We start from the raw sequence: 22,184 nt of genomic DNA on the forward strand, positions 1-22,184 counted from the left end.
AGAGGACTCTTAGTAAAGGCCCATTAATGTTTCAGTTATTTCTACAGTCAAGTCAAGAGAACTATATAAATATTTGACATAAATTCTGCTACACAGAGTATATTTAGTTGATATCAGAACTCACCAAAGAGATGGGATGTGTTTTCAATTTTGTCCATGGTATCTGCAAGACAAAACACAATTCTAAAGCAAAGTAAATATTAAAAATACAGTAAAAGAAAGCTTTTTTTTTTTAGAATGTGTTTTATGTATACAAATTATATTTGTAACTCCTGAACTCAGAATAATATTACTTTCAAAATATCAAGTTTATCTGTATAGTAAATTTATGCACACACATAAATTTATTTTAGGTGTTAAAAACAGAACTTCAAAATCTTACTCATCACTGAGCAGAAAACAGAGGAACAAAATAGAATCTGTCTCTTTAATACTGAGTTGTCAAGCATCAGAAAAAGCAACACTGCCTTCCACATTCTTTCCTTTAAAAGGAAAGAAAATCCACATTTGCTCTGTTGGCCTACAAGTAATTGGATGCCTGCAACAAAGCATCAAGTTCACTGCATTCAGAAAAATCAGGACAATCTCCCATTGGAGGCAGGGGGAGGGAAAAAAAAACAAAAGACTGAAGAGGTGCCAAAGTCTGACCAGATCGTAACTTCTGTCAAAAACAAGCCATAGCTTCATTTCTTACTCTCATATTGGTACAACCTAGGAGAGATGATACACATTGCTTCAATTCTTAGCAGACACAAGGACCAAAAAAGCAATGTCTACCAGATTTAGAGTGTTTCCGCATTTCCCACAGAGACCAGAATCCCTCAGAAAGATATTTTTGGAAATAAGAAAGAAACAAGAGGGAAAGCAATAGAAAGAGAGGGATAAAGAGAAAAAATAACACATAAAAAAGACAATAATAAATAATTACAGCAGACTAATTACCATGGGCAAATACAAGCTTTTACCTCTACCCCTATTTCAGAACATACAGGAATAAATTCTACTCAGAAAGAAAAAAAAAAATTAAAACCACACTGCTTTTTTTCCATCATTTCCATATCTATTTCATGTCATTGCATGAGAAACAAAGATTAGTAAGAAATTATTGCTGATAACATCTTTGTTTTTCTCTAAAATTTTATCAAGTACTCATCACAATTTTCTATTAATACAAAGTTGCTTGAAAGTTTCAAGAGACAGAAGGAAAAAAAGAAAGCTTTGGCTAACTGCCATTCCGGCACAATAAAATACTCACCCTAATGGATGCTTTATTGCAAAAGACCTTGTTTATAGCAAGCCATGTTGGAAGATCCAGCATGTTCTGAAGCACCTCTTGATCCAGCTCTAAATTGGTCAGCTGACCTTCCCCCTTTAACGTGCTCAGGTTGATCTTGTCAGGCGACAGATTTTTGGTGAACCTAAAACCAAACATGCACCTTAAGTAAATGCATATAAAGCAATCAGAGCTGTCCCACATATAGCTGACAATTTAACTTAAAGCAATGGTCTGGGGGTGAGGAAATCATCTTATGTTCTTAGGTACAATTTCACCCTGAAAAGAAATGGTACCATAGAATTGCTTTGTCCTTCTAAATTTTTGCATCTCATTATCTCCATTTAAAAATACATAAACAAAATTAAGTACATTATGAGGTATCTTCTAATTTGTCCATCACCCAGGATAACAAATCCTTGATTAAAAGTATTTAACTATTTCTTCAAACTATATAAGGTAGAAGTGAATCTATTTCACTCTTCTTTAGTTTTTCAAAAGGAAAAAAAAAAATCCAAAACCTCTACAACTTACTGTCATTCTTAGAGCAAGCAGGAGTGGCTTAGAATTCACTCAGGAGGAGTAACAAAAAGCTACTCCTTACAAATAATACCGTCCTACATATATTTACAGTTAAAATCTTGAAAAGTTTTATTTACAATGTTCATTACGGTTAATCATAGAATTTTATAACATAAATTAGAAATATACATACACACATATTTACACACCAATAGCAACGTGGTGCGTATAAAATATCGGATGAAAACTTGAAAGGTCAATGTGATATACAAGGGCTAAAAAATGTAACTATTTAAAAGAATACATACGCAATAAATTTCATTATACTTCAAAGGTGCTATGATTTGCTGATACAATAGAACAATCTATGTGACTATCAAATGGTTCACATCCTTGTGAGATACCATGACAAAAATCATGGGTGCTCTACCCTCAGATCAACAGCTGTAGCATTATATCTACCACAAGCTGAAGAATAGGCCACACTTGCATTCTGCCATGGAAAATTGTTTCTGCTCATGAAATGGGTCTGATTTTACAGGATTAGGTAGTAGAAAATACTACTGTTTGCATTACGCTTTGTGACTTTTCCCACTGAAATCTCCCCGTGCTGATATTCTTCAGGCAGAGAGCAAAGGGGTTTCTCTGTCCACAACGATGGAACGTCGCCCTGAAGCAATGCCCCAAGAGGTGCAACTCCGACATTTCCTTCCCATTCAAGAGACCAATTTCTAACCAAACTACGAGGTCCTTATTAAGTTGGATACTCAGGGGGAGATGGTGGAAGAAGGTGAAGAAGGCTGGCAAGCTTTTCCTCTTAAGAGTTTCCAAGTGTGGCTGGAAACATGGCAGGCATTTCCTCAGTCCAATTGCTTTACTGCATTCTTGTGATTGTAAGCTTTGGAAATGCATTTACCTAGCCTGACAAACTGCAAACATCCATTTTACCACTCCTATGAAACATTCAGACAGACATCACAAACTTAGAAGTTTCATCACCTATCAGTTTAATCAAGAAGAGGAACTCTCAAAGATCAAGACAACTGGGGGTGGGGGGTGCACAGGGAACAAAGCTTGTTCAGAATTAAAAGTTCAGTTAAATTTTTAATTTTTTTTTTTTACTATACTGTCCTGGTTTCAGCTGGGATAGAGTTAGGTTGTTTCCTAGTAGCAGGCATAGTGCTGTGGTTTGGATTTAGGATGAGAATATGCTGATAACACACTGATGTTTTAGTTGTTGCTAAGTAGTGCTTATGCTAGTCAAGGACTTTTCAGTTTCCCATGCTCTGCCAGGTGCACAAGAAGCTGGGAGGGGGCACAGCCAGGACAGCTGACCCAAACTGGCCAAAGGGCTATCCTATACCATATGACATCATGCTCAGTATAGAAACTGGGGGGAGTTGGCCAGGGAGCAGCAATCACTGCTCAGGGACCGCCTGGGCATCGGTCAGCGGGTGGTGAGCAATTGCACTGCGCTTCACTTGTTTTGTATATTGTTTTATCATTATTATTTTTACTTTCTCTTCCTCTGCTGTCCTATGAAACTGTCTTTATCTCAACCTGCAGGTTTTACTTTTTTTCTCTACTCCCCCCCATCCCATTGCGGGGCGGGGAGAGGGGGGAACAAGCAGCTGTGTGGTGCTCAGTTGCCAACTGGGATTAAACCACAACATAATACCAAGTCTGAAATTATTCAGGATGTATTGTCAAATAATACTAGACACATTTCTTATGACAGAAGTGTTGCAGCTGTTTCTGTATTGCTTATAAGGCATAAAGTATCCAGAAGGAATTTCTAGATGCTCCATTTAGAAACATTATGAGGGAACTAGAGGACTTAAAATTAATTAATTTTCTGGTTTCCCTTCTTTGTTCCTTTTAACAAGAAAGGGTAATGAGAAGAACTCAATAACCTGCCTCAGTAAAACATCCCCATCAGTAATTGCAAAATATAAAGCCTCCTGTCTCAGAAAACATATTGACAAGTCTCAGCTGACTCGGCTAATTCAAATTCCTAGAAGAAAAAAAGCAGCTATTGAATGTTTTCAGTCACATCACAGTATCTCTCACTCTTGACTCTCTAGATAAGGGTCAACCTAAGAATCACAAATTGGTGTTATTTTAAAGTCACATTTGTACAGCGAATGCCAAAACAATCTGCCATTACACACACACACTCACAGAGCCTCCTGAGACTCATGTTCTGTGGAAGAAGTCCCTCTCAGGGTTCCCCTATGCCACACCAGAAATGTTGCTCAACTTGGAGACAGATCTAACCACCATCTTGATCTCAATTGCAGACACATCACAATGAAACCCAGAGGACCTACAGGAACAGGTTTTTAAAATTCACAGCGAGAAAGACACTAAAATACCATTAAGGAGGAGAATGGAGACAGCAAAGCCAATCTTGAGTTACTTCGAACATCCTTCAAAGAGGCAAAATAGGAGCTAGTCCCTCCCAACAAGGAGGAGGACAAGGAAAGCAATCTCAACAAGGAGCATCAATTTCCCCCCCATTTCTACATATCTTTTTTTTAATTCTTCTGAGAGTGTTGCTTTGAATTTGTTACCTCTCCTGCAGTCAGCAAAAGGAAAAATGCTCTGAGTGCTGCTTCATTTAGCACAGACCTACGTAAGAGGACCTCCACCTGTAAGACTACACCCTTCATTTCAAGAGTCACAGAAAGAAATTTAACAGGTGAGTTATGAGAAGGTATTTCAGGTGTAGGCACCTCTAGCAGCGCATCTCTTCATTCCACTTCCACAGCTGGAATGTGACTGATGAGTGGATGCAGAGGAGACTGTGGTATTTCCCCAAACCCCACAGTAACTTCATAAGATACAAGCACCACATCTGCTTTGTCTAGAGCAAGTTTTCCGCTGAGGATGCCAACATTTCACGTTTCTGTGCCAGTTCCCTGCTCCTTCTAAACTCAGTTGTTCCACAGAATATGCTTTTATTTGTCTGTTGGATATTTTCAGCACTTTAGAACCATTTCATACTACTCAATATAACAGGAAAACCTTTTAGTTTCATACAGTGGCCTCTAACTTAAAAAATAAAAAATTACAAGTTGGCCTATTTGGTCAGCTAGCCCTGCAGAACACAATGTGATCATACCCATTAGTTAGAATTCACAAGAATTCAGATCTTCATGCATGAAATTAAAAGAAGAGCCAAACAACAAGAACAGCAGCATTTTGAATTAAAAATTTAAAAAAGCCTTAGGGCAACCACAACTCTCCAAATGGTACTGTTCTAGGATCCTGTGGTACATCAAACCAGGACATGCCCTACTGAGCCAGAGTGCTTTGACTTTTCTTTCTGGGGTGCTTTGCACTCAGTCAACAGACACTCAGGGAGAAGATGTACCACAGACACACTGATGTGTGCCTAGTCCAAGTTCTAGTGAACCTGCCATGAGTTGGTATAATCATCACTGACAAAATTGTTACCCAGATAACATCTGCAATTTAATATTCTAATACTATTAACTTTTAATTCTATTATTAAATTAAAAGTTAATATTATTCCAAATATTCTGGTGTTGGAAACATTTTCTAATATTTATTGCCAGGCAAAATCTAAGAAGGAGGCAGCATGGCTTTGGAGGTTGGCAAGTTATCTCTATATCTAAAGAACTACTGTGTCCTCTTAGTCAGTTCTGTAACCTGGAACGCTTAATTGCTTGAACTTTGAGAACTTATTAGGCTATTATATTTGTATTACACTTTTTATGTAAAGCAGAGGGGTACTTCACATAACGTTAGGGCAGAATCATCTAATTCTGAATATGTAGTAATTGGAAATCTTTGATCGTGCCATGATGTTTCACGATCAGAAGTCTTTGGGGAAAACCATTTAAAAATTCTCTGTGAGCTTTTCTTATAACTACTCAGAACTAACAATGTCACCAACTTCATGACATGCATGCATTCTTCTCTCTGACTTGGCACAAGCAAACAGCTCCCCCCCAGCTGGCCATTTGTTTTTCATCCCAGTGTTCATTCCTTAGAACGAGTTAATTAGTCCTTTAAAAAATGGGTCAAACTGGGAGCAGAGGCCTCGACAACAGGGCTGTTTCCCTGCACAACATCCCCTGAACTCCTGACTGATGGTTCTTTTCTAGGAAACAGACCAAGTGTTAATACCCACTACTCAGTACAAGAAGTGAATAAAGCAGAACAGAAAAAAGTAAAAGCAAAGGGCAAGAGGAACAGAAGTAAAGGACATGGTTAAGTTCACCAAAGATTTCTGTTACACTGTTTTGCTGTAGCAGCAAGACATCACTGTTATTGAGGTAAATACACACTTGGTTTGCTAAAACCACAAGATATTCTTAGCAAAACGGTTTTCATGGATTTAGTTTCAATGTCACAAACCACCCTTCCTTTCTCAAAAATACAATCTGAGGTTTGAATTACTATATCTGATAGCATGAATTTCAATTAAGTTTTAATATTCAATTCTATAAGGTAGATTAGTGCTATAAAATATTTTACACTTTAAATGCAAGAATACAGAAATATGAAGTTATCAATATCCCAAGCAGCCTGACACAGCTCCCTCGGGTACATATATACACACACACGCACTAAATATTACTATGCAGTTAGACAGATGGTTCAACTTTAATTTACAGAATACAGACTAAGAGTTTAGTGAAAAGCGTAGAAGACTGCACAGTAACAGCACAGTAGTAAGAATCATACGTAGAGTAATAAGTTACAATCATTGTTATTTTGCCAGGATCACAACAGTTCTTTTAGTTCTTTTCTGTCTAAAACAACTAAAAATCAACTCAGAAGATGCATTATTTTTTTCCTTGTCCGAAATATTTATTTTCTGAAGTTTTGTTTGTGACAATGCAGGCTTAGACCTCTGAATGGAGCACTCCACCATGCTTGCAGAGAAGACGGCCAAGAAGTGAAACTAGAAACAAAAAACAACCAAAAGCCAGTAGAGAAGACAGGGCAAAACACTTCTCTGAAAACACAAGCTTATGTATAACGAAGGCCACAGACCACATGAAGCTTAGAGCAGCACTCCACAAAAGTCTGGAGAGAATACCAGATGCCTTGTCCAGTTCATCAACAGAAACTCCAACTTCTGGATTTAATAGAGGAATAACAGAAGTCTGGATCACATTCAGACATGGGATTCTCAGCTGTTTTGCACATCTACTGAATATACAATCTCTTCCACCTGGCTCTACCATATGCCTCCCCTGCTTTTTAAATAAAATTCCTTCAGCGATTTGATCCTACATGTATGCTCTAATTATGAAAGACTATTAAGTCATAATATGTGCCACGTTTTGCTTATCTCCTTGTTACAAACTAGAATGCCTTAAAAACATGTATGGTTCAAAACAACCGGCTTTGAAAAAGGGAAGCATGGCCTACGAAGCACTGGCAACTGTATCAATAATAAAACAGCAGAAATGGAACAGAAAGATAACTTTTTTTTTTCCTGTTTCACCTGGCTGAACCATGTTAATATATCACTAAAGAATTCTATATGATTTCTGAAGCAAGAAAAACAGTCTTTTTTCAATTGAGTTTCTGAGGAAGATACTGGCTTCCCATGACTCTAGGTAACAGAGAGAAGGAGGTCTACTATCATTCTACTTGCTGTACCACTTCAAATTTTAAGACTTCCTGTTTAAATAGAAGAGGAACAGAACTGTTTTTCAAATCAGCCACAGAAACAAAGCATCAGGATCACCACAGTGTGTAGTGTTATGAGTGAGTTCCTCTCACCCGGTGTAACACCACAAATTGAAACTGATTTTCAATAACTGGTTTGATCTGGGGGGGGGATTGAAATCCCTCCCACCTTTAAATAAGGAAGAAAAAAAAAGGTCACAGCAAATAGCGTGCTGCAGGCAACATAATAATTTCTTTTCTTGTGTTTACTTTCCTGTAGCCAGAAGAAATATCAGTGTGTCAGGAACAAAATATCAGCTGCAAATGCTGAGTTCGGGAGCATTGCTACACTTTTTCCTGTGGCAGCACATCATTAGTTAAGTCCAAAGTACCAAGATGCTTAGATCTATTTATATGGCAGCAAGTCCTAGATGGCAGCAAGTCCTAGATGAGAAAAAGACAGACTCCCTAGACTAAAAAACAGCTCTACATACCAGTAACATTAAGCACAATGACATTCAGAAGAGTTCTTAGCAGCCTTCCTTTCTTGATCCAGGTATGACAGGGAGAGAAAAGAAAAGGTGAGACACACTAGTTCATACAGGATTAAAGATTTGGCTGCTGTTATCTGAATGGCAGACAGACTAAAGACAGACTTTACAGATGCAACAAGTGATAAAGCTGTACTGAAACAGTAAGGCACTAATGAAAATTTTGCATGGATGTGATAGACCAGGGAAAAGCATCAAATACAAAACCCAAACTTTTGTAAAAGGTGTCTATTTTAATCCTTCAGATCTATGCAACAAGGTTAGAATCAAGCAACTGACATTTTCTCTTGGTACTTTAAAAAACTTCAACCAACAGGCATCAGAAAAGCTGCTACAAAAATTAACTATACAGTAAAGGGTTAAGGTTAGTAGAAATTGGTCAGAAGACTGCAAAAGCAACAATAATATGTCCAAAGGATACGCAGAAATCCAAAGGCACTGAATATATTTAGCAATGCCCTAGAAAAAGTTGGTGATCTGTGAAGTAACAGAAACCTCCGAGTGAATCCTGGCTGTCCTACAGATGTTCTAATTTTAATGCAGTGTATTCAAAGTAGTATTTCACCCAGCAAGAAACCATTAACTATGGTTTATGTAAGATTTGGAGTAAATGACTTTTAGCTCCACAGGCTGAGTTAAAATGTGTAAAAGTCGACAGGTAACACTGAAGTCACATTCATCAAGTCCACAGAAAACTGACCACCTGAGGAACCCAAGACAATAGCAAATGGCTTTGCAACAACAGATGACTCATTGATGATGCAAGGTACTGAACACCTAAAGATATAATTCATGGAAACTACTGGTTTTTAAGTGAAAGATACATTTTCAGGAAATAAAGCTGGAAAATAAGAGACAATTGATGAAAAACTGCCTGGGATACATAAAGGTTTAAGTATTTCTATGTATAAAAAATGAATGGTAAGTAGTACTAAATATCACCTCAAAATATGATGCCATGCCCTCATCTTGGACACTATATCCATTTCTGAAAATATTACAACTAATTTAGAAACAGAGAGGATAAACAAAAACATTAATGACAAAGTAACGAACACTGCACAAAAAGTTAATTGGATGCTTGTTTATCTTAACATAAGAACAAAAACACACACAAAACTAAAAGAGAACACAGTTAAAGCCAGTAAAAGGAAACACTCATTGCAGAATATTTTAACACCCATGAAAACATCAGGATAGAATACAGTATCCAAATCAAAAGCTTAAAAGAATTAAAAAAATAAAATTAAGGCACTTGTGGTAGGGTTTGTAGGGAGAGGTTATGCATACAACACAGTAGGATTAACCAGATGCACTCTGACACATAAACACTTAAGATCTTTACTTAAGAATATTCACAGTACATTAGGTTGAAAACAAAAACTTTGTGATGATAAATTTTAGTATTTCTGGACAAAAAACCTCCCACATGCAATGGCACTCTCACAGCCTGCACCAGGAAGAGAGCATTGCCATAGCACTGTAAAATCTCACCACCACTGTCAACAGTCAGTGGATAACCAGTAGGCAAGTCCATAGGGGACATAACTTTGGTGGTCTGAGGCTATCCTCCAGCCTTTATCCAGAAGTCATCTGTATCAGCAATGCTGTGTCCCGCATGGATGCCCAAATACTAGGCAGTTTCCTCCCAAGAAGGCCCTATCAGTAGATGGACTGCAAGGGCTACCATTCCCTCATTCTGCAAGCTATAGGGAATCACAGGGGACACCTAAATAGCCATACCAACTGCAGCAGCTACACCTGTCACCAGACTTTTCAAGTACATCCCTCACTACCTATACCTGACTCGCACCTTCTTACACCCTCCAACATCAATTTGTACAGGAGAAGGGTATCACCCCTTTAACCATGGGTAGTGTCGCCACCTCACACGAATGCCTGCATGCTCTATTTAATCACACCTTGAACTTCTGTAGAATTGTCAGGTGTGTATTTGGTGGCTGATGGAGAACCCTGCATGGCCTGCTGGATGTGCAGCGCGGAGAGGATCTGCATGAGCTGCTGCACAGCATCTTGCCAAGGTGCTTGCAGGCCAACCCTCTGGAGCAGGACAGGGCATTCCCCCTGGACCTACTGCTCTCAGCTGGCCACGAGTTATAGCACACTAGACAAGTCCAAAACACTACCTACAACCCTACAGCTTCAGGTGGGACATTTCAGGCTACTATACAGGACCTGAACCACCTAAAACTCATCAGGCCTTCTGGCTTATAGTCTAAAGACAGATCTTCCTTTCCAGGCAAATTGCTAATTAGGACCCTGACTAAACAAGCAGCCCATACTTGTGTAACGCGTCTGGTGCAGCGTCACACCATCCCTCTTATCTCTCCCATCCTAGGAGGTGGCACGCCAAGTAATATATCTGCTTTGCTGATGCTTTCCAGATTAATTGCTTCCATTTCATCATGACACAGAAGGACTCCAGCATGGACTCCTACTCCAGCTGACTTCCCAAAGACAGCTTAGCAAGAATCAGAGACAGAGGCAACAAAGGGAACCTTGTGGTTGGTGTCTACTACAGGCCGCCTGATCAAGGAGAGCCTACTGACGAAGTCTTCTTCCTCCAGCTCCAGGAGGCTTTGCGCTTGCAGACTCTCATCCTGCTGGGGGACTTCAGCCACCCCGACATTTGCTGGAAAAGCAACATGGTGAGCTGTAGGCCATCCAGGAGATTCCTGGAACGCATAGACAACAACTTCCTAAGCCAGGTAATAGACACCCCTACCTGAGGGGATGCAATACTGGACCACCAATGCAAGTGAGCTCATCAGTGATGTCAAGACTGGAGGCAGCCTGGGCTGCAGTGATCATGTGTTGGTGGAGTTCACGCTCCTGACGGACATGGGAAAAGTCAGGAGTACAGTCAGGACCCTAAATTTTAGGAAAGCAAACTTCCAGCTCTTCAAGGAGTTAGTCAGAAGGACCCCCTGGGAGACAGTCCTCAGGGAAAGGGGAACAGAACAGAGTTGGCAGATCTTTAAGGATGCCTTCCATAGAGCACAAGAGCTCTCAGTCCCCAAGTGTAAAAAATCAATCAAGGAAGGGAGGAGACCAGCATGGCTGAGTCGAGACCTGCTGGGCAAACTAAAGAGTAAGAGGGAAGTGCACAGGCAGTGGAAGCAGGGACAGGTGTCCTGGGGGGAATACAGGGAAACGGCCCTGTTGTGTAGGGAGGAGGTCAGGAAGGCCAAGGCACAGCTGGAACTGAATTTGGCAAGGGATGTAAAGAATAACAAGAAGGGATTCTACAGGCATATCAACCAGAAAAGGAAGGTTAAAGAAAGCGTACCCACCCCCCCCCGATGAACAAGAATGGTAACCTTGTATCAACAGACGAGGAGAAGGCTGAGGTACTCAACAACTGCTTTGCCTCGGTCTTCACCAGCAACCTCTCTCCTCACCCCTCCCAAGTAGATGGACCACAAGATGGGCACCAGGGGGGTAAAGCCCCTCCCACTGTAAGGGAAGATCAGGTTTGAGACCACCTGAGGAACCTCAATGTACACAAGTCTATGGGACCTGATGAGATGCACCCCAGAGTCCTGAGGGAATTGGCTGATGTAGTTGCCAAGCCACTCTCCACGATATTTGAAAAGTCATGGCAGTCAGGTGAAGCCCCTGCTGACTGGAAAAAGGGGAATGTTGTGTCCCTTTTTAAAAAGGGAAGAAAGGAGGACCCTGGGAACTACCGACCTGTCAGCCTCACCTCTGTGCCTGGGAAGATCATGGAACAGATCCTCCTAGAAGATATGCTCAAGCACATGGAGGACAGGGAGGTGATTCGAGACAGCCAGCAGGGCTTCACCAAGGGCAAGTCCTGCCTGACCAACCTAGTGGCTTTCTATGAAGGAGTAACTGCATCAGTGAACAAGGGAAAAGCAATGGATGTCATCTGTTTGGATTTCTGTAAAGCGTTCGACACAGTCCCCCACAACATCCTTCTCTCTAAATTGGGGAGATACAGGTTTGATGGGTGGACTGTTCGATGAATAAGGAATTGGCTGGATGGTCGCATCCAGAGGGTCGTGGTCAATGGCTCGATGTCCACATGGAGACCGGTGACAAGTGGAGTCCCTCAGGGGTCCGTACTGGGACCAGTGCTGTTTAACATCTCATCAATGACATAGACAGTGGGATCGAGTGCACCCTCAGCAAGTATGCAGATGACACCAAGCTGAGTGGTGCGGTTGACACGCCAGGAGGACAAGATGTCATCCAAAGGGACCTGGACAAGCTGGAGAGGTGGGCCTGTGCAAACCTCATGAGGTTCAACAAGGCCAAGTGCAAGGTCCTGCACCTGGGATTGGGCAACCCCCGGTATCAATACAGGCTGGGGGATGAAGGGATTGAGGCAGCCCTGCGGAGAAGGACTTGGGGGTACTGGTAGATGAAAAGTTGGACATGAGCTAACAATGTGCGCTTGCAGCCCAGAAAGCCAACCAAATCCTGGGCTGCATCAAAAGCAGCGTGGCCAGCAGGTCGAGGGAGGTGATTCTGCCCCTCTACTCTGCTCTGGTGAGACCTCACCTGGAGTACTGCGTCCAGCTCTGGGGCCCTCAGCACAAGAAGGACGTGGACCTATTGAAGTGGGTCCAGAGGAGGGCCACAAAAATGATCCGAGGGCTGGAGCCCCTCTCCTATGAGGCCAGGCTGAGAGACTTGGGATTGTTCAGCCTGGAGAAGGCTGCGAGGAGACCTTATTGCAACCTTTCAGTACTTAAAGGGGGCCTGTAGTAAGAATGGGGGCAATCTTTTTACAAGGCCTGTTGTGACAGGACAAGGAATAGTGGATTTAAACTAAAGAAGAATAGATTTAGACTAGACATAAGACAGACATTTTTTACAATGAGGGTGGTGAGGCACTGGAACAGGTTGCCCAGAGACGTAGTGGAAGCCCCATCCCTGGCAACATTCAAGGTCAGGTTGGATGGGGCTCTGAGCAACCTGATCTGGTTAAAGCTGTCCCTGCTCACTGCAGGGGGGGTGGGCTAGATGACTTCTAAAGGTCCCTTCCAACCCAAAGCATTCTATGATTCTAGTACACTCATCCATTCACTCTACAACCCATTCCATACTTTCTCAAATATCGACATCCCCACTAACTCTCTTGATAGTATATAAAGCTCTCCCTGGTTAATTCTTTAATAATACATAGAGGAAATTATTTTCTTTCTATTTGGAAAAACTGTATTGGTTGCTCTTTGGGTACAGGCAGAACTGAAACAGCTGCTGTCATCAATGGCTGTTATCTAATTATGTGTCATGCAGCAGATCTGCTCAGACATAGCCAAGCACTGTGCATAAATGAGGAACTTACACTGCATGAATGATAATCATCTTGTAAGTAAAATATCGCTCAAGCAATTTCTCTTTCATTTATGATAAATCCTCACACAGACCAATATTAGCTTTTCTATTCCATAAGTCTTTTCACATATCACTCACACAGCATAGAAATGGTCAATATTATCAAAGAGAAAAAATTTGTTTCAAACATGACAATCCTATACATGACAGACCTTAATGCATACGTACAAAATAATGTAAAACCCTTAATATACTAAACCATATGTGGCAAGGTATATGCAACTTCCACATTGCAGGCAGCAAAAATAACACCTCACCTTTTGAGAATCTGCGTATACTTGATAACTATTAAATTCCACTCAAAGTACAACATTCTGTACCCAATGCAAAGAAAAGCCACTTGACACAAAATATAAATTTAAAATCAAGAAAAGACTGTGCAGTGTAAAAGCATGACAACATGTGTCTTGGGAACTGCATCATTTATTTATGTGACATTAGCAGATATCTTTTTAATGCTAACTGATCAGATCTCAGCACAAAATAAGGTTTTCCAGTAAGACATTAACTATAACGACTATTTTAAATTGAAAAAAAGTCAGCTATTCTCTTACGTAAACTAGGTAAAAAGCTGACTGATCCTTCAAATATCTATCAATACAGAGTTAGTAAACTTCGTTATGAAAAGGAATGCAGTGGGTATAAGTGATAAACAGCAAATATCAAATAGCGTAAAGATACTGAGAAACATCTAGATTACATTTACAAAATACACATAAAGGTATGTTTACAATGGACTGCTGATTTACTTCACAAACCAGTTTTGCAAATTTACTTTAGGACTTGGAAAAAAAACCCAAAAAACCCCAAACCCAAAACACATAGCTGTACAGCAAACAATTCTATTTTGCAGAATAGTAAGTTACAAAAACAAACAGGAGAGGAAACCCAAGCAACATTTTAGAGCTCATTTCACTCCCAAATTTCTATAAATGCATACCACCTCTTACATTTACTCTACAAAGGTGGGAGAGGGGAAGTTACCTGAGGGCAAGGTATTCAGACAAAAGGCCCCTATTCCTGGTGAAAGCAAGTGGTCAGTTGCCACGGCTTCTGAGAAGCTTCAGGTACTCATTTTGGTAGTAAGGATATTCACAGCAAACCAATCTCCACCAGAGCCAGCTGGGATCGCTGCAGGGAACGGGACACAGGGGACACACAAGGGATCAAGTTCAAAGGGAAAAAGGAGTGATACAATAATGTAAGAGAGTTTTAGCTAAAGATAACTGCAGTTACAACAGTTTGTTACACATCATGACATTACAGAACTAAAAAGGAAATGGACCTGTGTAAAATGCTAGATTCCCATGAGAATATCCCCTGCTGCCTGATACTACAATACTGCAGCCATGCCTAATTGAACAGCTTACGGAGAAAATTTTAATCATGCAGAAAAGGTCTATATAATATAGCCAAGTGGTTTCATAGATACTCAGTAAGTATATTTGGAATGTGAGAAGGAACATAGCCCGGAGATGCAGCATAAGAAGGTTTTATTTTATTTTGAAATGGGAGACAGCTTTTCAGTTTTGTTTTGCCTAGCCTGAGATTTCTCAGCCCACATTGTTTGCTCCTATTCACAGTGTCTCAACTTTGCCTATCCAAAATTCACACTAAAGAAACATGACTCTACAGACGTAAGGGAACGGGACTTCTTGGATTTGTTTTTGTATTTGGGGTGGTGCTACAAAGACCTGCACGCATTTAACATTCTCATTTTGCAGGCTCTGAAATTTTAGTACATTAAGCTTATTAAAAATTAGAATCTTGAATTTGGCAAACCACGTGGTAATTTAAAAAAAATAAAATTTTTGTTAGCTGTCTTCACTTTGAAAAGATACTTCAGCCTAAATGTAATTAATTCCTACACTTTTACCCTTTTGGGTACAATAAAATCCAAGCATTTGGACAGTGCCCTTGGCAGGCAGTTTGTTGGGATATTTGAACAACGTTTAAGAGCTTTATCACTAAAGTGAATTACAGGTATCTAGTTACAAATGATTGTTTTTCTCAGGTCTCCAGATCCTCAGCAATGGGAGCAACTACAACGTGAAACTTGTTCCAGAAGCAACCAACCACGTAACTTCCAGATTCCTGGGTAGCTGGATCCCAAGTTTGCTTCCTTGGGAGTCAGATAACAGAAGCAGCCAACTTCTCTGAGAAAGTAAGAGCTTGGGTATTCTCAAGCTATATGGTAAGCTGCATGGCAGAGCTGCCACAAAATCTGTCCTGGAGGCATTCTTCACACAGCAAGGCTCATACATCCATGCAGGGGAGCCTGGAAGTATTAAAAGCCACAGCCTGAGTTGGAGCTCTTTTCTTACTTTCCTCTCCTGCTTCTTTTCATGAAAAGAGGAGCGAATAAAGAGCTCTGAACCCTGGTTAGCACCAGCTCCACAAAGGTGTACAGAAGAACTCCTGCGGGAGCTACCAGACTGATGAACCCTGGGTTCCCCCGCAAGCAGCCAAAACCTACATATGTTGTGCAATTACTTGTTAGCAATTATTCTCATGATTTGCAAAAAATCTGTGAAACAAATCACTTTGTGTAAGCCTTTATAATTCCATCAATGTTTCATCAGAAATTATCTGATCTCCTTTGCCCAATCTGCTTGTAGAAGAAAGCAGAAAATAAAACAAAATACAATTTAACAAGCACCTCTCACTCTAAAAGTTATTTAGTATGCACTTTTATATTCCTTTGATATAAAAAAAAACACCAAGGCTTCAGTAAAAGAAATACCAAATTTCAAAAAAATGCAATTGTGGGCTTTGTTTTGATTCTTACATAGTCCACAATCATTTGAACATAAGACACAATTTTAATCCCCACAGACTTTATTTAAAAAACCCTTTTTCCTGAGAGCGCTTCACACTAGCCTATTACCTCCTTGAACACGAAGTAATCTTCAATATCATTTTCACGCTGAAACTTATTTCCCAATAGAACTATTCTGAGAATTGTTTGAAGAAAATCATCACATACTATACAAGTAAAATGGTGCTGATTAATTCCTGTTGATTCTGCAAATGCATTAATTTTTATTATGTATACATAAGAGTTGTCTGACTTCAACAAACCTTCAGCAGAACTTTAATTGTACAAATAAAATGCCTGCAGAATCAGCATCCAGATTTATAATGCATTTCAAAAATAATGTAAAACAAACTGAAAACTGGAAGTCCAATTCTGTGAGCTTTATTAACCCAAACACTACTGAAAGCTTAAGAGATCTTTCTGAGACGTAACACAAGATTTAATATTAAATCTTAATAAATGTAATGATTAAGAATTCTACCAGCAAATATATTACTGCTGGTTTATCTCCAAAATACCTTTATCATTTCAAAAAACACCACAGCAATTTCAGTTTGGCCTTTTGGAAGATGTTCTGTTACAGAAGCTCAAAATGCAATACGGCGTATGAAGCTACTAATAAAAATAGAAGAAAGTGAAAGTTTTTTATTTTTCTTGAAAAAAAGCATTTGATTCCATTATGCTCATCAGAACACTACCAACACATTCACCCAGACAAAACCATTGACATCAAGTCTCCGCTTAAATACAAAAAGTATTGAATTTCAAACATAAAGGAATTTAAGAAATATGAGATTATAATGAAACTTTAAATTGCTCTTTCTCCTTGTTCTCTTCTGCTGTCTCAAGCAGTTCTACGGTACTACCTGCCCTTTTCCAGACTTGTTCTTTCACTAGGTGAAAGCAGCATTTGTTTTAGATAGACATTATGCTAACGCTTTCCGTAAGCATTCAGATTCAACAGATTCATTCAGAACAACATAGACTGTTACATCTATATTGTGTTTTGCAATTTTCCCACATACTACACAAGCCAATGAAGTCAGCCATGTAGAAAACAGTCTGTAAAATCTTCAGTACAAGCAAATAGAGAAGTTGTTTTATGGTTATTCTAGGAAAAGTACACTCTTTGTGTTCTTTGGCTAGCTAAAAGAATTGGATAACTTTCACAAAACTAAAGTGACATAGAAGTGTAATACACAAAACTGAAAATAAGAAAAAATTCTACTTCTTTTGCTACTAGCAGAAGTTTCAAAGGTCATCCAAACAATTTTGGTCATGTAGTTAAAGGAAGGAACAAGCCCATTCTGGCCATATAAAGGTGTTACATCGGTAGATTCTAAAAATAGTCCTCAGATCTCTTGAGATGGCAACATCCCTCCCCAAACAGGCATGTCTTACTGGTATAAAAGCAGGGTGATACGCAAGTCAAATATTTAGGTAGGACATGTATCAGTGAAGTTGTACCAGATGATGTAGAATATATCCTGTTTATAGCAGGATCAGCTGATGCCTGATATCTGTACAATTAGCATGCTGTTCTTTGTAAAAGCAATCTTCATACATGTTTTAGAATGATTTCCCAACTATGAGGTGAAAAAAATTGTCACAAAATTTACTGCAATTTTCTTCTATTGAAATCTTAGTACTTTCACATCTATTGCTTCAGGTAAGCAACAGCAAAGGTCTTAGTTCACACAGAACATTAACTGACACAAATGGAAAACAATTTGGGTTTCTGCCATACCAAACACTTTTAAACCTCTTACTGTTTTCTTTGTGAAAAGAGCAAATAAGATTCAAACAAAGAATGTAATCTTTTAAGTTGAAGGATGTGTTATCATTGGTAAACTTAAGAGTTAGTATCTAATTGAGATGAAGAATGTCATATTCAGTGGGGCTACTTAACGTAGAGGCAAAGTTTTTAAGCTTTCCTTCATGCTTCTTAGACATATTTTGATAAATAAAACTGGTTTTCACAGAAAGGCATGGATATTGCAGATAGTTACACGGAAGACTCAGTTAGACTCCTCATTAACTAGAAAAGGAATTTCAGTCAATGATACTAAAAGCCAAAAGCAAAAAACACCTGAAAAAAAACCCCTTTTACAAGTCTGTGCCAGTAATACCCAATCTCTGTCAACATCTTGGATCCAAACAACTCAAGATTCAAACCCCTGTGGCGGAGATGATACCCTTATAACCACAGATAGTATAACTGGAACACTATTGTGAACTTGCATACTGCAATCTAGAGTCCTACTGGAAATCTTTAACACCATTGTTTTATACATTTCTCTACAAAGCCTAACTGAAGAAAAAGAAATAATGCTGAAGGGTATCTGCTATTGTCATAGCAGAGCAGTGCACAGAAAATGTTGCAATAAAAGGTGCTGTTCAGCAAGAAATCTCTCACCCGTGAGAACATGTAACAGCACATACAAAGATTCAACGCAAGTTTCAGTTAACTGGGGAAGATCTCATTCCTACCTTTATAAAGGATAATGCCATTATCCAGATACTTGATTCATTTTAGGGCATGTATATTGTGAAATAAAGACACCCTACCATCCCCATTCACAAAAAACACACCTAACACAGCATGGAGCTGACAAAAATTCAAGCCTCCAAATGACAAACTCGTCTCTCCAGCTTAGCATATAGCATTTAGTTTCCTATCCTATGCCAAGCACCACATAGTCTGAAGAAGAAAAAAAAAAAAAAAAAATTTTGTTCCCCTCCTCTGCCTTCTCATTTTCTTCCACAGCCTTGGAGAAGAGCAAAGCATGTTGAAGACAGAGGAGATAGCTTGTATTTTAAAAGTTTTTAAAAGATTGTGAGAAAGCTGAAAACTTATCACCAGTTCCTGACACGAGATACAGCTTTGTTACAAGCTCAGTAAATAAGTGTCCATATCAGTTCATCTACAAGCACTGTAAACTGCTAAATGGAAACTACACTGCTGAATAACACAACACTTTTAAATTTGCATATACAGTATCTAGACAGTAAGAAAGCTGCAAATTGCTAACACATGAGTAACAGATATTGCAGCAATCTTCATGGCAAATATTGCTAAACCAATGATGATTTGGGGGAGCTGGACAAGATGACCTCCAGAGATCTCTTCCAACCTCAACCATTCTGTGATTCTGTGATTTGTGGCAAAAAAGGAAAGTACTTCTCTGTAACTGAAGATACAAGTTCATATCTTCTATTTGTTCTCTGAAGTACATATTAGATTTGGCTTTGTTCAAACATAAAGAGAAATACAATCATCAAAAATGAAAGTAAATCGAGATAACAGGATAATTCTTTCCACTCTTCCTTTATTACATATGGACTTCTTCCAGTACCTTTTAATCCTGCCACTAACACCTGCTTTGTTGAAGATGACGAACAGGCATCAGTTTTGAGGAACTATGAAAACGGCAGAACAGGAACCAATATAGTAATAGAGCACAAAGTGAAAGCGTCCTTTGGCACCCTCTGTATTACAGGAAATTCCTCATGTATTTGGCTCCACACCAAAATAAAACAGCATGTGAAGCCTACCTTAATCATGTTCTTATATTAAAGAAAATCCTGAAATAAAGAACAACATTATAATTTTTGTTGGAAAACCACCAGATTTGCAGGTGGTCATGTCACTTGAATTGTTTCCTTGTGTAACCACCTTCTGCAAGCACTGAAACATCAGTTCTGCGGGGAGAAAAGATATTATCTGATCACGTGATTAAGAACACCCGTAATAACGGGCTTAATAATAATACTGTCTATATTTTAGGTAGCAAACACACTCTTTTAATGTCAACACAGTGTGGATCACGAGCTTCAACTTGCAAAACTTTGACTGATTGATATATCCCACAAGCTTTTTAAAAAATATGAAACTTGTCACAATCTTTTGATGTAGTCTTGTTGAATAAGCATTATCACACCACACAAGAAAGCAAACACAAGTTTATCAACATTAAAAAGTACTTAATTCTAATCTATTCAGCTGTTTATTTGAAAAACTAGACAAAAACCAGCTCATGTTAACTCATGCCCAGTTCCCAGGCACATTTTAGACTTTAACCTGCAGCACAGAGACTAGAGTTCACTTCTCTTTCCATACAGCTTGCTAAATAGCACTATAGGAAGTGAGCTGTTACCAGTCAAGTAAGTCCAGTGATTCCATGCACCTTCCTGATTAGAAAACCGACTCAAGGCCGATGACATCTTCGTATTGCATTTCCATTCACACAGTGCTCAGTTATTTTCATGTGAAGAGAAGATTTCTTTACCAGCATTCCCAGCTACAAAACTCAGGAGTACGGTGGAGGAGAAAAATTATTCTACTACTGCTTTAGCAGAGAGATATCAAAGGATTTGGAATGAGAATCGTGTTTTCCCTGTGTATCATCAACAGATTAGTCAAGTGACAATCTGTCATTTCATTTTGTTTGATTTGCTCTACTTATTAGCACTGATGAAAATAAACACCTTTCAGAAATACCACACAAAAATAGACTAAAGCATTTTGAAAAAAATAAGCAAATAAGGGACCAATATGTCAGGTTATATTTTTCAATTTATAAAAGTAAGCTCTGAAGAATAACAATGCTGTCGTACCATGACAGATCAAGTACCCAATAGGTTTGTCTCTTGAGAAAATGGGAGAAATAGAATGGGGCTTTTTAAAATTGCGTCAACCAGACTGTGCACCTTGTGCGATTTTTCCATCTTTCAAGCACACGACACTGACAGCTACAAAATTTCACAGTAGGGTTCTTTTGGGTTTTTTTGTTTTGTTTTGTTTTAACCCACGAGGCACGTGAGATACGATTTCAGCCACCCAGAAAACGTCGAAGTTACTTCATCCCTTTGCGTGCACCAGAACGCATCTCTTTTGTCACCCGGCCTCACCTGCGTGTGCGAGAGCTCAGATGTCGCGACCAGAGCCGCAAGGACACACGCCGGGCTCCCGCACCCCCAGCCAGCAAGCGAACTGGGACGGCTTCTGTAAACCCACCCCCCTCCCCGCGCCCCCTTCGAATTACGACGGGGTTTGGGGTTTCCCCCCTTTCTCTTCCACGCTCCCCCTCGCACACCTCGCCGCCACCGGCGGCTCTGGGGGCCGCCCCGCGGGCCCCCTCTGCGCCCCAGGCCAAGGGGCTGCGCCGTCGCCTCCCGGGGGACGCGGGCCCGCCGCCACGGCAGCCCCCGCCCGGCTGGGCTCGGCTGGGCGCCGTGCGGCTGGCTGCGGGGGCGGGCACCGTCTGCCCGCCGGGGAGGCGACCGGAGCCCGGCGGTGACTCACTCCGTGACTCCCTTCTGCCCCGGGCAAGACCGAGCCCCCTGCGCCGCCGGGCACCGAGCGAGGGGGCTAGGGGCCATTTCTGCGGCTGTCACCGCCGGGCAGCCCCACACAAGCGGCCGGCCGCCCCCTCCGCCTCCCACAGTCGGCCCGAGGCGGCGGCTGCAGCTCCACCCTCCGCGGGCTGAATGTGAGCCCGGTTCCCCCGCCCCGCGCCAGGCCCCGGGGGCCGCTCTCCGACCAGAGCCGCGGGAGCTGCTGCCGCCCCCCCCCCCCCCCCCCGCACACCCCTCAGCCTACCCGGGGCACGGCGCCCCACTGACCTGGAGAGATGCTTCAGGATCTGCTTCTTGATAATCCCCGCCATGCTGTCTGCCGGCCCGCGCCCCTCACGACGACCAGCCGGGACCGGGGACGCGCCTCATCCCTCCGCCTCTCCCTGCCCCTGCCCGAGACGGGGAGACCGCCGGGAGCGGAGCCGCTGCCTCCGCTCGCCCTCACTCAGCGCCCGCCGCCATCTTGGCTGCAGCATCGCCTAGTGACGGGGGGCGGGGGCGGCGGCGGGGCGGTAACGGGGAGGGCCGGACCTGCAGCCACGACCCCGCAGGGGGAGCGGCGGCCCCGGGCAGGGGGAGGCGGAGGCGGGGTAGGGGCTCCTTACACCCTTGCTTGCTCGCA

General features: G+C 41.1%; 1 protein-coding gene across 1 annotated transcript in view; it reads right to left on the minus strand.

The window, feature by feature from the left end:
- Positions 1 to 21,873, minus strand: part of BLTP3B (bridge-like lipid transfer protein family member 3B) — a 69,574-nt gene extending 47,701 nt beyond the window's left edge. Inside the window, 4 exon segments of the mRNA XM_075714683.1 lie at positions 125 to 163; positions 1,256 to 1,418; positions 14,371 to 14,517; positions 21,830 to 21,873. Coding sequence (XP_075570798.1) covers positions 125 to 163; positions 1,256 to 1,418; positions 14,371 to 14,517; positions 21,830 to 21,873 — 393 coding nt within the window.
- Between the last annotated feature and the right edge of the window lie 311 nt (positions 21,874 to 22,184).

Source organism: Pelecanus crispus, chromosome 1 (genome assembly GCF_030463565.1).
Source record: "Pelecanus crispus isolate bPelCri1 chromosome 1, bPelCri1.pri, whole genome shotgun sequence".
Classification (NCBI taxonomy): Eukaryota; Metazoa; Chordata; class Aves; order Pelecaniformes; family Pelecanidae; genus Pelecanus; species Pelecanus crispus.